We start from the raw sequence: 13745 nt of genomic DNA, 5'->3' as shown, positions 1-13745 counted from the left end.
AGAACTTACCTCTTCCAAAACAGTTCTTATCACCTTTGAATACCTCCCTGTGCATTTCATAATAACCAGCGCACTGTAATAAGACCATCAGACTCAGAGAATTCAGCCTGTTCTGTCACCACCAGTCAGTGCTCAGGCCAGACTGTGTTTGCTTGCTTGCTTGATATTTCTTCTTCTTCTTTTTCCCCCTGGTTTTTGAGACAGAAGTTTCTGTATAACTCTGGCTGTCCTGGAACTCACTCTGTAAACTAGGCTGGCCTTGAACTCACAGAGATCCACTTGTTTCTGCTTCCCAAGTGCTGGGATTAAAAGTATGTACCACCACACACGACCAGACTGGGTTTCTCAATGTGTCCCAATAATATCTTTGGCTTGGATCCCATGCTGCCATTAGTAAGCAGCTCTGTGGGGTTCCCTCTCATCTGGGTCAGTTCCCAGGCTCTTCCTTTGGTATCACAGCCTTGACACCAGGTAGACGGCCTGTGGTCCTGACCTTGGCTCAATCTAGTATTTCACTGAAAATGGACTTGGTGTTAGTCTTTGACACTGAGCTCTTTGGGGAGCTTCGTGTCAGGCTTCCATCTGTGGCTTTCCTGGTGCTTGGAGCGTTCTTGTGTGGGAGGCCAGCTCCCACCTTTAAAGGGTTCCTATAAGGAGGAGAGAGGAATAAGAAACTTTCAGAGAAGCCAGGTGGCAGTGGTAGCGCACGCCTTTAATCCCGGCACTTGGGAGGCAGAGCCAGGCAGATCTCTGTGAGTTCGAGGCCAGCCTGGTCTATGGAATGAGATCTAGGACAGGCACCAAAACTACACAGAGAAACCCTGTCTTGAAACAAAATAAAACAAAACAAAAACAAACAAAAAAAGAAACTTTTAGATAGAAAGATAGCAGAGAGGAGACATACAGAAACACAGAATAGCTTTGGGAGGACCTGGATCAAAATCCACTGGCTCCTTCTGCCCCTTCAAAAGGGCTTTTTATAACAGTGCCAAGGGGCGGGGCAAAAGACCTAGGTCAAAGCTCACTGCACAGCCAAGTGCAGACCCTTCTAAACACATGTAACCCCTGGTCCAACCATTCCCTTATGCAGCTCTGCTGGGTAAAGCAAACTCAGATTCTCAGACCCTGAGTAAGTTCTCACAAGGAAACCTCTGTGAGTCTCTACACTCTTGAACATCCGTCCACTCGGCTGCACTGACTCTTAAAGGAGGGTTTTGAGACTGTCAATAACCTGTTCTGCTTTCTATCATGCTTTTGTTTCCTTGTGAGTGTGTGGTTTTGTTTTTTTTTTTTTCTCGAGACAGGGTTTCTCTGTGTAGCTTTGTGCCTTTCCTGGAACTCACTCTGTAGACCAGGCTGACCTTGAACTCACAAAGATCCACCTGCCTCTGCTCCCGAGTGCTGGGATTAAAGGCGTGTGCCACCACCGCCCAGCATTTTCTTTCTTTCTCTCTTTTTTTTTTGTTTTGTTTTTTGGTTTTTTTTTTTTTTTTTTTTGGAACTGAGGATGGAACCCAGGGCCTTGTGCTTGCTAGGCAAGTGCTCTAATACTGAGCTAAATCCCCAACACCGTGAGTTTATTTAATTTGTGTGGCTCCATGGGTTTCTTCCACTATTTTAATGTTGCCATTATTGTAGCAGACTCTCGATCACTACCCCAGAGCTGGGAAGCAGGAATCCCTCAGGACACGTCCTTGTCCTCTTGAGTTGGCAATACCTTTTTTTGTTTGTTTGTTTTTGATTTTTTGAGATAGGGTCTCACTTAGCTCAGGTGTCCTCAAACATGTCATGTAACTGAGACTAGCCTTGAACTTGTATCTTTTTTATATTTTTTGTTTGTTTGTTTGAGACTGGTTCTCACTCTGTAACCATGGCTGGCACGAATACAGAGACCCACCTGCTTCCAAGTTGCTGGGGCTCCAGATGTGTACCACCACGCTATTTTGAATTGTTGGGGATTGTCCTCTTTTCTGCAGCCCTTCCAGGCTGTCTTCCCCACCCAGGGAGCCCGTTGACGATGCCTGCTGGGTTCCCGGTTGCAAACTTCTATATGGGGCTGTCCTGCCTCTGCACCTGTAGTGGGACTGGCAGGGAGAGTTCAGTGCAGCCTTTGGAACACTCAGGAGATGCCACCCCGGGGCCACCGCTGTACAGAATGTCCTGGACTTGGATCCTAGGGTGCTGGATGGATTTACAAGAATATTGTGATGACGACCAGCAGGCTAAAGCTGGGGCTTTAGGGGAAGTGCACTTGGGCAATCTGAACTCTGCCCTTGGCAGGATCTGCTTCGGGTCTTCTTCAGGGAACTCATGGGTTGTAAAGGGCTGTTGATAGATGCCTTTAAAATTTTTTAAAATTTTTAAAAATTTAATTAATTTATGTTTTGGCTTTTCTTGACAGGGTTTGTCTGTGTAGTCCTGGCTGTCCTGAAACTGCTTTTTAGAACAAGCTGGCCTTAAACTAAAAAAATCTGCCTGCCTCTGCCTCCTGAGTGCTAGGATCAAAGGTGTGGGTCCTCACCTCCTGGATTAGATTCTGCCTTTTTTTTTTTTTTTTAGACCTTGATGTTAGTGTGTGCTTGTTTCTGAGAACTGGAATCTATATTTTCTTTCTCCTGTCATAGAGTGTCTAAGCTGTGGTAGCATCTGGGGCTTCATATAGGTATCCTGAGCACCTTCCGTTGGCAGCAATTTAACTTGAAAAAGTTCTAAAGGGACTTCACTTTTTTTGTTGTTTGTTTTTTCAAGACAGAGTTTCTCTGTGTAGCCTTGGCTGTCCTGGAACTCATTTTATAGACCAGGCTGGTATAAAACTCACAGAGATCCACCTGCCTCTGCCTCCCAGTGCTAGGATTAAAGCGTACGCCCAGCTCAATACTTCACTTTTTAGAAGAGTTTTAGGATAGAGCTCTGTTCCTCTCATCCTGGCCGCTCCCTGTCATTCCCCCTGCAGCTGCGGGAGGCAGGACAGCCCCAGTGTAGAAGTTTGTAACTGGGAACCAGGCAGGCTTAGTCAGTGGGCCCCTAGGTGGAGAGACGACCTGGAAGGGTTCTAGAAAAGAAGACGGTTGTCAGCACCTCAAAACAGAGCGTAGTGGCACACACCTGGAGCCCCAGCACTTGAGAGGCAGAGGCAGGTGACATATGCCTTTAATCCCAGCAGAGGCAGGTGGATGTATGTGTATTCATACAGCCCGGGCTACATAGTGAGAATCTATTTCAAAGCCAGATGTGACGGTACACACTTGCAAGGTGAGACAGTAGGATCAGGAGTTCAAGGTCATCCTCAATTAGTTATCAGTCTTACTTCCCTCCCCAAACTGAGAAAATAATGGAGTTCCAGTGTGCCCATGCCCAGCTGATTTTATTATTGACCTCTTATATTAGAGTGGTACATTTACCACAGTTGAATAAATAAACAGTAATATATCGTTTTATTTATTTGTTTATTTATTTAGGTTTTTCGAGACAGGGTTTCTCTTTGTAGCTTAGAACTGTGAAGTAGAGCTGGTTTCCCTCCAAGGAGGTGTTGGGCTGGCTGGCTGAGCCACATTATTGTTTGACACTTGGCATCTTTTCAATTTTGAAGTAATTATAAACACTCCTGCTTTTGTCTTCATTAGTGTGACTTCCTGAGGGGTGTGGTCCCTGTGGGGGGTGTACCCTGGTTCAAAGGCACCAAGGGTCCTAGCCAGAAAGCCCTGTGAAGAGATGGCGCCTCCCTCTGTACAGCATCCCAGCCCTAGCTCACCTGCTTCTTCCTCAAGACGGAGTTCAGCATTTTTGCTTCTTTTCTTGCGGTCTGGCGCACACCGCTGTTTTCTTCTCCAGGTTCCCACAGTGACTTGGCACCACATATCAGTTGACAGATTGCAAAACTCAAGATTGCTTCCAAAGGACAAAGATTTAGTTTCACTGATGTCACTTTTAAAACTGTCAGTTAAACCCTGTCCCACAAAATGAAAATCAGACAAATAAAACAAGCAAACCATGGGCTGGAGAGGCGGCTCAGCGGTGAAAAGCGCTGGCTGCTCTTCCAGAGGACTGGGATTCCATTCCCAGGACCCATATGGAGGCTCACAACTGTCTGTAATTCCAGTTCCAGGAGATCTGACACCCTCTTCTGGTCTCCTTGGGCACCAGACATGCGCGTGCTGCACTCATATAGAATAATAAAAAAAGTGAAAACCCAACCCATCAAACCGAACTCCTTGTGTCTCAAGCCAGAGAGTACCTGAAGTGTCAGTGGCTTGGATTGGTGGCTAGTGGCTACCTCAAGAGAACAAGCCACGACTTCCTGAAGTGACCCTTCTTCTGGGGACAGTGGTTTCCAGGTTACATAAGCGAGGCATAGTTACTAACCAGAGACTTGGTCAGGTCATTTTATGAGAGAGTTGTTCTGAGCATCACTTCAGCCCATTTCCCTGCAAGACGCGCTCATCCCAAGCTGCAGTGGCCTCATGACATTTCAGTGTGTTGTCGGTTAATCTGCTGCGCACATGTCAAAGAGGATTCAAGCTGCTAAGCCAGAAAGCATGTTCTAGAAGCAGGTCATCTGGCATGCTGTCCTTCCCTGGTGTGGTTACCTTGTCAGTGTGAACCTGATGGGCATTGCAGGGTCCCTAGGTGGCCTCCTGGGACTCAGTAACAGCTCTGTCCCCCTATAACATGTTCCATGGTGGGCCTGGGCTAGCTTGCATTGGTAATGTGGCTACCTCCTCCTTTCTCAGGTGGCTGCTGAGCTATGGTTAAATGTCACCATGTTCTTGGGTAACCAACAAAAGTTTACTGGGGTGAATGGCAGGGGCTGAGGTAAGCAGAGAAAGGTTAGGCCCTGAGAGTTGTGGCCCAGACATCTCCAGAGCCCTCAGATGCCACTTCAGGGTGGTACAAAGAGAAGTGAGGCAGACAGAGCAGGAGTGCCCTTGGGGGCTGCAGCCTGGGCTCCTTTGGCTTGTGGAAGGGAGGCCCCAGCTCACTCCTCCTCTAGAAATTGGCTTTAGGCATGCCAGGGGCTCATCCTGAAATTAGCTACTGCCAGCCTGGAAGCTTGAGCCCCGGGGGTGGGCAAGGCTCAGCCCCACTGAGATCCTAGGGTGTTGTCTGTCAACAGATGGGGAGTGCTGGAGGGGTGTCAGACTCTCGTTGGTGACTTGGTGACATCACTAATTTTTTTTTTTTTTTTCAGATTTCAGACCTACTGAAAAACCCGCTGTAAGTGCCATCTCCACCCCCCCCCCCCCCACTTCTGTCACCTTGTTTGACTTCTTTCTTCACAGATCTGTGCTTTCAGGGCTGCTGGGGTCATAGGAAGACAGAACTAGCTCCTTCCCTGGCACCCAGGGTTCCAGGTCGAGGAGCTAGGAGCCCAGGGGTTTGACCTGGGGCCCCATAGTAGGGTTTGGCCAGGGACAGAGAGCCCCACCTCCCACAGCAACCTCCAGCTCCTGGCTCAGCCCCAGGGGATTTCCAGCAGGGATTGCACACAGCAATTTGGTTTGGGCCACTTTGAGGTACTAAGTCTGGTCTGGAGGGAGGCTGTGATTATTTCTCTCCTTTTACTCTGGGAGGCTTGCCCTCCGAGCTGGATGACAGACACCAGCAGCAAAGGCTTACCAAGCTAGCTGCATGCATTGAGCAATTACTATCTGCTAGGCACGCATACTCCCTCCCCTGCCCTCTCTTCAGCCTTTCCCTTGTAGCCCACACTGACCTTGAAGTCCAGGTGTGCACCACCACATCTGGCTTGCTAGACACCTTTGTGCTTTCTAGAAGTTAGCTCAGAGAGTCCTGACTTTCAGGAGTTGGTAGTCTTCTCACATTTGATTAAAGAGGAAATGGCAATCAGACAAGTTAGGGGTTACCCAGTTGGTGGCTCTATCAGAACCCCAGCCTGTACTGTGGGACTTCAGAAGTGGTGCTGGACCCTGGTCCCCTAGCAGTCTCCTTTGGGGACACTTGCATCACTTCTTACAGAGTGCTCTATATGTGCCAGGTGCAGGCCTTTGCAGGGGCAGAGGCTGTGCATTTGCTGAACCCTCTTACTTTATTTTTATTTTTTCTGTTTTTCAAGACAGGGTTTCTCTATGTAGTTTTGGTGCCTGTCCTGGACCTCGCTCTGTAGATCAGGCTGGACTTGAACTCACAGAGTGAGTGCTGGGATTAAAGGCGTGCACCACCACCACTGCCCCTCTTTAAGCTTGTTCTGGAGACCTGTCCATTGTCAGGCTGCCCAGGGACATGTGATGGTGGGGTGAAGCTGAGGGGGGAGGGGAGAGGGGTTCAAGATGAGGCACCTGCATGTGGCCATGTGGTAAGTGCTTATGGCTCACCCAGTTTTTGCCTTTTTTCCATTGAGCGAATCGCTTATCTCTCTTTCTCTTTCTACCCCGCCCTTTCTCTCTTTCATAACAGCTACTTTTTTTTTCCAGTTTACTCTTTTTTTAAAAATTTTTATTTTATGTGTATGAATGTTTTGCCTGCGTGTATGTCTCTGCACCACGTACAATTCTGGTACCCACAGAAGTCAGAAAGGGGCATCAGATCCCCTGAAACTGGAGTTACAGATGGTTGTGAGTCATTTTGTAGGTGCTGAGAACCAAATCATGGTCCTCTAGAAGGGCGGCTAATGCTTTCAACCACTGGGTTTTGTTTGGTTTTGAATTTCCAATTCCTTATTTGTTTACTTTTGAGACAGTCTTAATGTAGCCCAGGCTGGCTGAAAATTCATTACGCAGCTGAGGATGACCTTGAACTTCTGATCCTCCTGCCTTCACTTCCTAAAGTGTGAGGATTACAGGCTTGCACCATGCCTGGCTAAAATTAGTGAGGCTTGTTGGTTTGGTTTGGTTTTTCCTGTTCTCAGAATCAAATCAGAGTGCTAGGCAAACACTACAATTTTGAGCTAGATCATCAGCCCCAGCCTTCAAATTATCATAAAAGAATAATCAAGATTACATAGCTCTGTTCTTTGAATCCCTCAACCTGGGTCCTTTTGAAGACAGAAGGTGAATGTCACATACCAGATATTTCATTTCCCTTTGTACTGAACTCGTAAACTTGAGAAACCAACACATGTCTAAAGATGTGCTTCTTTAAAAACTGTATTAGGATGCAGTTAAAACTTCTCTCCCCAGAATTTGGGAGTGGAGAGGTACCAGAAGGTGGTGAGCCAGAGAAGACTTCAGCATTTAGATCTTGGCTAGAAACTTCCTGTCTGTATGGCCCTGGGTGAGTTAGTTACTCCACTCCTCCAGGCCTCAGTTTCTCCATCTGGAAGAGAGGCAGGTGCTAATATTAGTACTGTGCAGGGTGGGTGTGAGGGTGGCACATCACTCTTAGAAGCAGAGTGTGTGAGTCACTGACTGCTGCTCAGCATAGTGTGAGTTGAGGATGTGGCTCAGTGGGTAGAGTGCTTGCCTATTAAGCACAAAACACTAAGCTGGAGCCCCGGCCCTTCATAAACTGGGCGTGATAGCACCTCCACCCCCTACTCTCCCCACCCCCTTGTAATGTCAGTGCTGGGGAGATGAAGGCAGGAGGATCAAAAGTTCAAGGTCATCCTCAGCTGTATAGCAAGTTTGAGGCCAGCCTGGATGGACTACAGGGGACTGTCACACAAAGACAAAGCAATAGCCAGGTGCACACCTTTAATCCCAGCACTTGAGAAGCAGATGGATCTCTGTGAGGCCATGGGCCAGCCTGATTTATATATTAAGTTCTAGGTCAGTCATAGCTATATGGTGAGATGCTATCTATCTCAATTAAAAAACAAACAAAACCATGAAAAAAAAAACAAAACAAAACCCTGGACATTCTTGAGAATGCCACACACAGGTACCTCATGCTGTCACGTGGCTTGAGGCAGCTTTAAAGCTCCCTGGCAGTTTGTTGGAGTCGGGGAACCCTGCCTCAGCTCTTACTCCTATTCACAGCAGCTGAAGAGAAGTGAGTCAGTGACAGACCCCATCACAGGACACGCGTTGAGCCCGGTGAACCCTCCGGCTGTGGAGACTTGTACCAATGTTTCGGCAGCCTGCCTGGAGAGCCTGCCGCTGCTGGATGAAGGCACAGCTGGGAATCCTTTGACCCCCAGGGAACCTCCAGAACCCCGAGTATCCACGGAACATACGAATAACAGGATTGGTGAGTCCTCCTGTTGGGAGGTCCTGGTCTAATCAAGTGTGCAGAGGGAGATGGATGCTGAGCTATGGATGGGGCTGGGGGAGGTATACACCCCCCCCTCACTCTGCCCCAGGTCAAGCTTCCGTCCAGGAAGAATGACAGGAGTGTCACTTCATGGGGACTACAGGGGACATTCACTCAGTGACATTCACTGAGTGAGTGCAGTGTTTGTCATTATTAAAGAGAAAGAGAATCCTTCCTCACTAGCCTAATACAGAGCCTGAGGGGCCAGGGGAAGGGAAGCAGGCTGGTGGCCTCAGACAGTTATCTGGCAACATCTCTTCATGTCTGTCACATATTTCTGGGAATGATGACTTTACTTCTCTTTCATGGCTGGGGCAACTGAGGCCTGGGGAGTGAGTGAGTTTTCTTGTTGAATTGCTGAGTCACATGATGGGCCCGGAAGCACGGGTTTGTCCATACCACCCATGGGTCTCAGCAGGAGCCCAGAGGCCAGGACAAACATCTGCCGTGGCTCCTGTGGGCCCTGCCTCCTTCCTCCCTTCCTACCACCCCAGAACATAGACATCAGTGGTTCTCAACCTGTGGGTTGTGACCCTTTTAGCAAGCCTCTATCTCCAAAACTTATTGACATTATGATTTATAACAGTAGCAACATTACAGTTATAAAGTAGCAATGAAAATAATTTTACGATTGGGGGTCACCACAACATGAGGAACTTTATTAAAGGGTTGCAGCATTAGGGAGGTCGAGAACCCCTGATGTAGATTGTCCTCACCATCTCAGGATAGAGTATTCCATTCTCACTCTGGCATCCAAGGCTGGTCTTCGCCCTCTGCTCCATCACACCCAACACATCTGCTCTCCTTAGGAGTGGTTTTTTGATTTTCAGCTCTCTCTCTCCCTCCCTCCTCCCTCCCTCCCTCTCACCCTAAGCTGCTCTACAGGGCTGTTTCCTCACCCACAGCAGGCATCTCCCCTCCTTGAAGCCTGGTTATCTCCTGTCCTGGAGACGGCCTTCTCACTGTCTACCCTCAACGAGCCAAAGCTCTCTGCTGAGCTGCTCCAGCCAGTGTCCCGGCCCCCAGCTCTCCAGAGCCCATGCTCCCTGGGCCCTGTCACCTACTCTGTGTGGCTGGAAGGGCATTGGTGAGGGCTCTTCACGTGTCCATGGCCCTCTGTGGAGGTGAGAGCTCTCCAGCTGTCATTGTCTCAAAGAAATGTTTGCTGCGCAGCTTTCGGTAACTATTTGAAAAGAATGTGTTTGAGAAAACACTGCCAAGGTTTTCCGTTTCCCAAGAAGTCCTTCTGGCCTTTGAGTCCAAGAAGACTGAAGGGCTTGGAACTTGGAGACAGAGCCAGAGCCTGTGCAGGGGGGGAGGTGGCAAGGGCTGGGGGTAGGGTGGGGCTGCTGAGGGAAGGTCTTGGAGATCCTCTAGGACACACCAGAAGCTCAGCCTCCCCACTCCGTTCCCAATAAGAACAAAGGGGGTTAAGCCTTTTTCTTTGCCTGTGTGCTCCCCCTCTCCTTTCCTTCACCTGAATAGGACACTTTCCCTGGAGCTGGGATCTGAGCAGCTGGGGGGGGGGGGGGGGGGGGGGGGGGGGAGACAGCCTGTGATGGGTGGAGCCAGAGGGTGGGCACGTGAGAGGGCAACAGCCTGAGTCTAGTCTTGGCTTCCTCTGCCCTCCAAGCACCTCTCTCCCCACATTACTTTCCAATACCTCCTCTCTCTCTTAAATATTTATTTATTCATTGGTTTGTGTGTGTGTGTGTGTGTGTGTGTGTGTGTGTGTGTGTGTATGCAGAAGCCAGAGGTTGACCTTGGTTATCTTGATCACACTCCACCTTACGTCTTCCAGCATGGTCTCTCACTGGCACTGAGAACTTGCTGGTTCTTAGGCCAGCTAGCCAGCTTGCTCAGGGATCCCCTGTCTCTGCCTCCCACATGTTATTGTTACAGGCTGCTGCCACACCCACCCAAGCATTACATGGCTGCTGGGGATCTGAACTATTGTCTTTATCTTGTATGACCAGGACTTTGCCTGCTAGGCTGCCTCCCTGACCTTTGTCTGTTTTCTGGATTTGTCTGTTTTTTGGTTTTTGTTTGTTTGTTTGTTTGTTTAAGATAGGGTCTCAAGTAGTTCAGGCTAACCTTGAGCTTGCTTTTCGCAGATGACCTTGGAACTTCCTGTCCTCAGGCCTCGGCCAATTGCTGCTGTTCCGAGCTTGCAATTCTGCACATGCCCCCAGCTCTCCTTTTACATTTTTCCTTGAGACAGAATCTGACTGAGTTTCCCAGGCTGGCCTTGAACCCACTCTCTTTGTAGCCCAAGCTGGCCTTGAACTTGCTGTCTTCCTATCTCAGCTTCTCCAGATTTACAGCCTGGCTCCCATCTTTGGCCAGCCCCTCAGCTGAAGGTTCCATCAAGCTTCGATGGAGGATGTGGGGTGTGGGCTGAGGCCTGCTCTTTCTGTGGGACCCATGGGGGACACAGTTGGTGTTTTTTTGATGCCCTTCCCACCACTTCTTGTTGTTTCCTCTACTTCTCTCTTTCCTGGGTGTGTGAGAAACCAAAATAGAAGAGCTGGCATGGTGCAATGCTCTTAGGCATGCCAGGGCATCTGGGAGACTTCTGGGCTTCCTGAATCTGAGGGTGTAACCCGAGGCAGGGGTCCATGTGCCCCCTGCCTCCACCCACCCTCACTCTTAAGTTCCTTTTTGAGCTTCCCCATTCCATCTGCAGGGTCCATTGCAGGATGGGGCATGGGTGGGGTGCAGCCCCTGGCTGAAGCCATAGGTGCCATGCCCAGTGAGCAGAGCCAGCTGCTCCTGTGAATCCAGACTTCTTCTGCTTCCCAGTGCAAAAGGCTTTGTTTCCCCAAGGTTCCCTGACTCCCCCCATGGAAAGGCCATTCCAGCAATTCCCCTGTATCAGCTGTGCTAAGGACTGTAGCATGCCCTAGTGCTGAGAACTGGGTTATCCATCCCCTTGTCACTCACCATCCACCCTGCTGGCTGGCAGTGAGGCTCAGGAGCTGGCCCACAGAAACACAGCCTCTGGTTCTTAAAGAAGCCATGCTGTGGATTAGATTAATGGTAGTGGTAGTGAAGGGCAGTTCATGGGAATAATGGGCCTTAGAGCTGGCACTTGAGAAGAGCCAGGGACATGTGTGGCTCTGCTGTGTCTCCTAGTATTCTTTTTATCCTGGCCTCTTTTACTGCTTATTTCTTGGACTGATTGCGTTCTTTCCCTGCTCGTCTCTGATGAAATGCCTAGGAAATTATGAGCGGCCCCCCAAAATCTCTCTGTGCAGGAGAGGTGGACTTATCTGTCTGAAGTCACCCAGCAAGTGAGGTGTAAGTGGGCTGAGGCCCTGGTATGGCTTCCCTCATCCATCCTCTTACTTTACAGAGAAAATCTACATCATGAAGGCAGACACGGTGATTGTGGGCTCCGTGAAGACCGAAGTTCCTGAAGGCCGGGCTCCAGCAGGATCACCCGAACCTGAGTCAGAAGCTGAATTGGAAGTGGACCATGCCCCTCACTACCCGGAGCAGGAGACAGAACCACCTCTGGGCAGCTGCACTGAGGTCATGTTCTCAGTAGAAGAAGGAGGAAAAGAGGACCACCGGCCCACGACTGTCTCCGAGAAGTGACACCCAGTGTTAGCTGGGGCTAGAGAGCAGCTGAGTGTACCCTGGAGATCAGGTTAGCTCCAAGCTGGGAAGCTATTGTGGCCCGAACTAAAGCTCCAGCATCCAGTGGGATAGCCCAGGATGAAGCCTTCAGCTGCTATCAAGAACATGGCTCCTGTGCCAGGCTAGTGTCTGCTAAGGGAGAAGCCAGGGGCTGGTTCCAAGCCTCCTTGCCCACACCCTTGTGCCCTGCCTTCTCTCCCTGGGTCTCAAGGGATGGCTTTACTGGCATGCTACCAGGCTCCAGTTGCTGTACACACGGCTCCCTGTGGGGAACAGAACCAGCACCTATTGCCCTGCTCCTGAGGCAAAGGGAAGTTAAAGGACAAACCCGCGTCACCACTGGCACCGTGACAGCCTGCACCCGTGGGACACAAGACTGCACCCCAGGGAGTGCACAGTGAGACTCTCTTGGCCCAACCTCCCCGTTCTGAAGCCTACAGCATGGGCTAGATACAACTCATTGTCCTTGGATGACCCTACCATGCAGCCTTTTGGGGCTCAGGTATCTTTGGACCCCCAGGCAGCTGCAGTTACCTCCCTCCCCAACCCAGCGCTGCTAGAGGCTCTGCTTTGCCCAGGGACTTCCTGTCACCTGGAGGTGGGAGCACTGCCGTCCTGGGGGTCCTCCCTTCTCTGCACCACCCTCGATTCCACCCTGGAAATGAAGAAGCATTGTCCTTAAGCCACCAGGATCGGGCCTGGCATCTAGCTTCCCTGCTTTAGCAGGTTGGAGCCTGGATGTTGGAGGCAGCCTGGTCACATTGCTTGTTGTACTCTGTACCCATTGTGAGGAGGCAACACTGGTGGACATGCCTGGAGCTCTGCTCTTAGTTGTTTTTTTAATTCCTTTTGAGGCGCTGGGGATTGAACCCATGGCCTTGCACATTCCAGGCAAATGTCGCAGGGCTGATTTATATCCTCAACCCCAGCATTTCACACTAAGCACTAAAGCTGCTGTGACTCCCAGCCTGGCTCACTCCCAGTGACCTGCAGCCTCTTAAAACAAACAAGTAGCTGACTGGATGACACGTCTGTTGCAGCCTAGGGACTCTGGACTTACCCTTGGGCCAGGCAGGGAGAGTTCTGTTTACTCACCAGCTGCTCACTTCTGGAGGAAGCTGGGGCCCTGTGAGGAATCACGAGGGGAGTTTCTGAAACTGCCTGGATCTTTGGGGGAAAGTTGGAGCAGCTGGGTGCCACCAGGGTTCCATCAGAGGCCTTATACCAGGGTCTGGATACTGGCCAGAAGGGATGTGTGTGGGGGCTGGATAGTTGCCCAGTTGCCTTGTGCAAGTACACAGTGGATGTGTGGACATACACAGTGACCCTAAAGCCATGTCATGATGACCACATGGATGCATGGATGCCACACTCCTGAGTGGAAGATATTGCTAAACTAACTCTCTCTCTCTCTCTCTCTCTCTCTCTCTCTCTCTCTCTCTCTCTCTCTTTGAGATAGGATCTTTTTCTGTATTCACTCAAACTCGATATGTAGCCCAGGCTGACCCTGAATCTTTGACCCTCCTATATTTGCTTCCTGAGTGATTTCAGGCTTGAGCCACCACGCCAGACTGCCACACACTTCAACAAAGTGACATATTCCTTTGCAGAGTGACCCTTCACTCAGTTTTTGACCCTCTAAAAATCCAGAAGGGCCTGCAAAAATGTAGAAGTGTGAGGCTACAGACTGGTTACTGCAGAAATGAGTGATGAGGGACCCCTGAGCACAGAGGCTGGCAGTTGTCTCTCTTCTCCCATGTGCATGGGCACCCACAGCTGAGGACAGGAGCCTGTGACCAGCTGTGTGCCCCTTAACTCTTTCCTTGTCCATCCAGGCAGTGTCTTCCTGATAAAGGCTTGTCCTCTGAGGATGTTGAAAATAAATGTCTCTGTTC

The 13745-nt window shown here is 49.9% G+C and overlaps 1 protein-coding gene across 1 annotated transcript in view; it reads left to right on the top strand.

Annotated features, from left to right (window-relative positions):
* Positions 1–11808, top strand: part of Tnfrsf8 (TNF receptor superfamily member 8) — a 46699-nt gene extending 34891 nt beyond the window's left edge. The window contains exons 12-14 of the mRNA XM_036178638.1: positions 5189–5214; positions 7935–8145; positions 11564–11808. Coding sequence (XP_036034531.1) covers positions 5189–5214; positions 7935–8145; positions 11564–11808 — 482 coding nt within the window. The remainder of the gene's footprint in view (positions 1–5188; positions 5215–7934; positions 8146–11563) is intronic.
* The last annotated feature ends 1937 nt before the right edge of the window (positions 11809–13745 follow it).

This window comes from Onychomys torridus, chromosome 2 (assembly GCF_903995425.1).
Source record: "Onychomys torridus chromosome 2, mOncTor1.1, whole genome shotgun sequence".
Taxonomy (NCBI): domain Eukaryota; kingdom Metazoa; phylum Chordata; class Mammalia; order Rodentia; family Cricetidae; genus Onychomys; species Onychomys torridus.
Note: the sequence above shows the minus strand (reverse complement) of the source record. Positions and strands in the feature narration are given on the sequence as shown.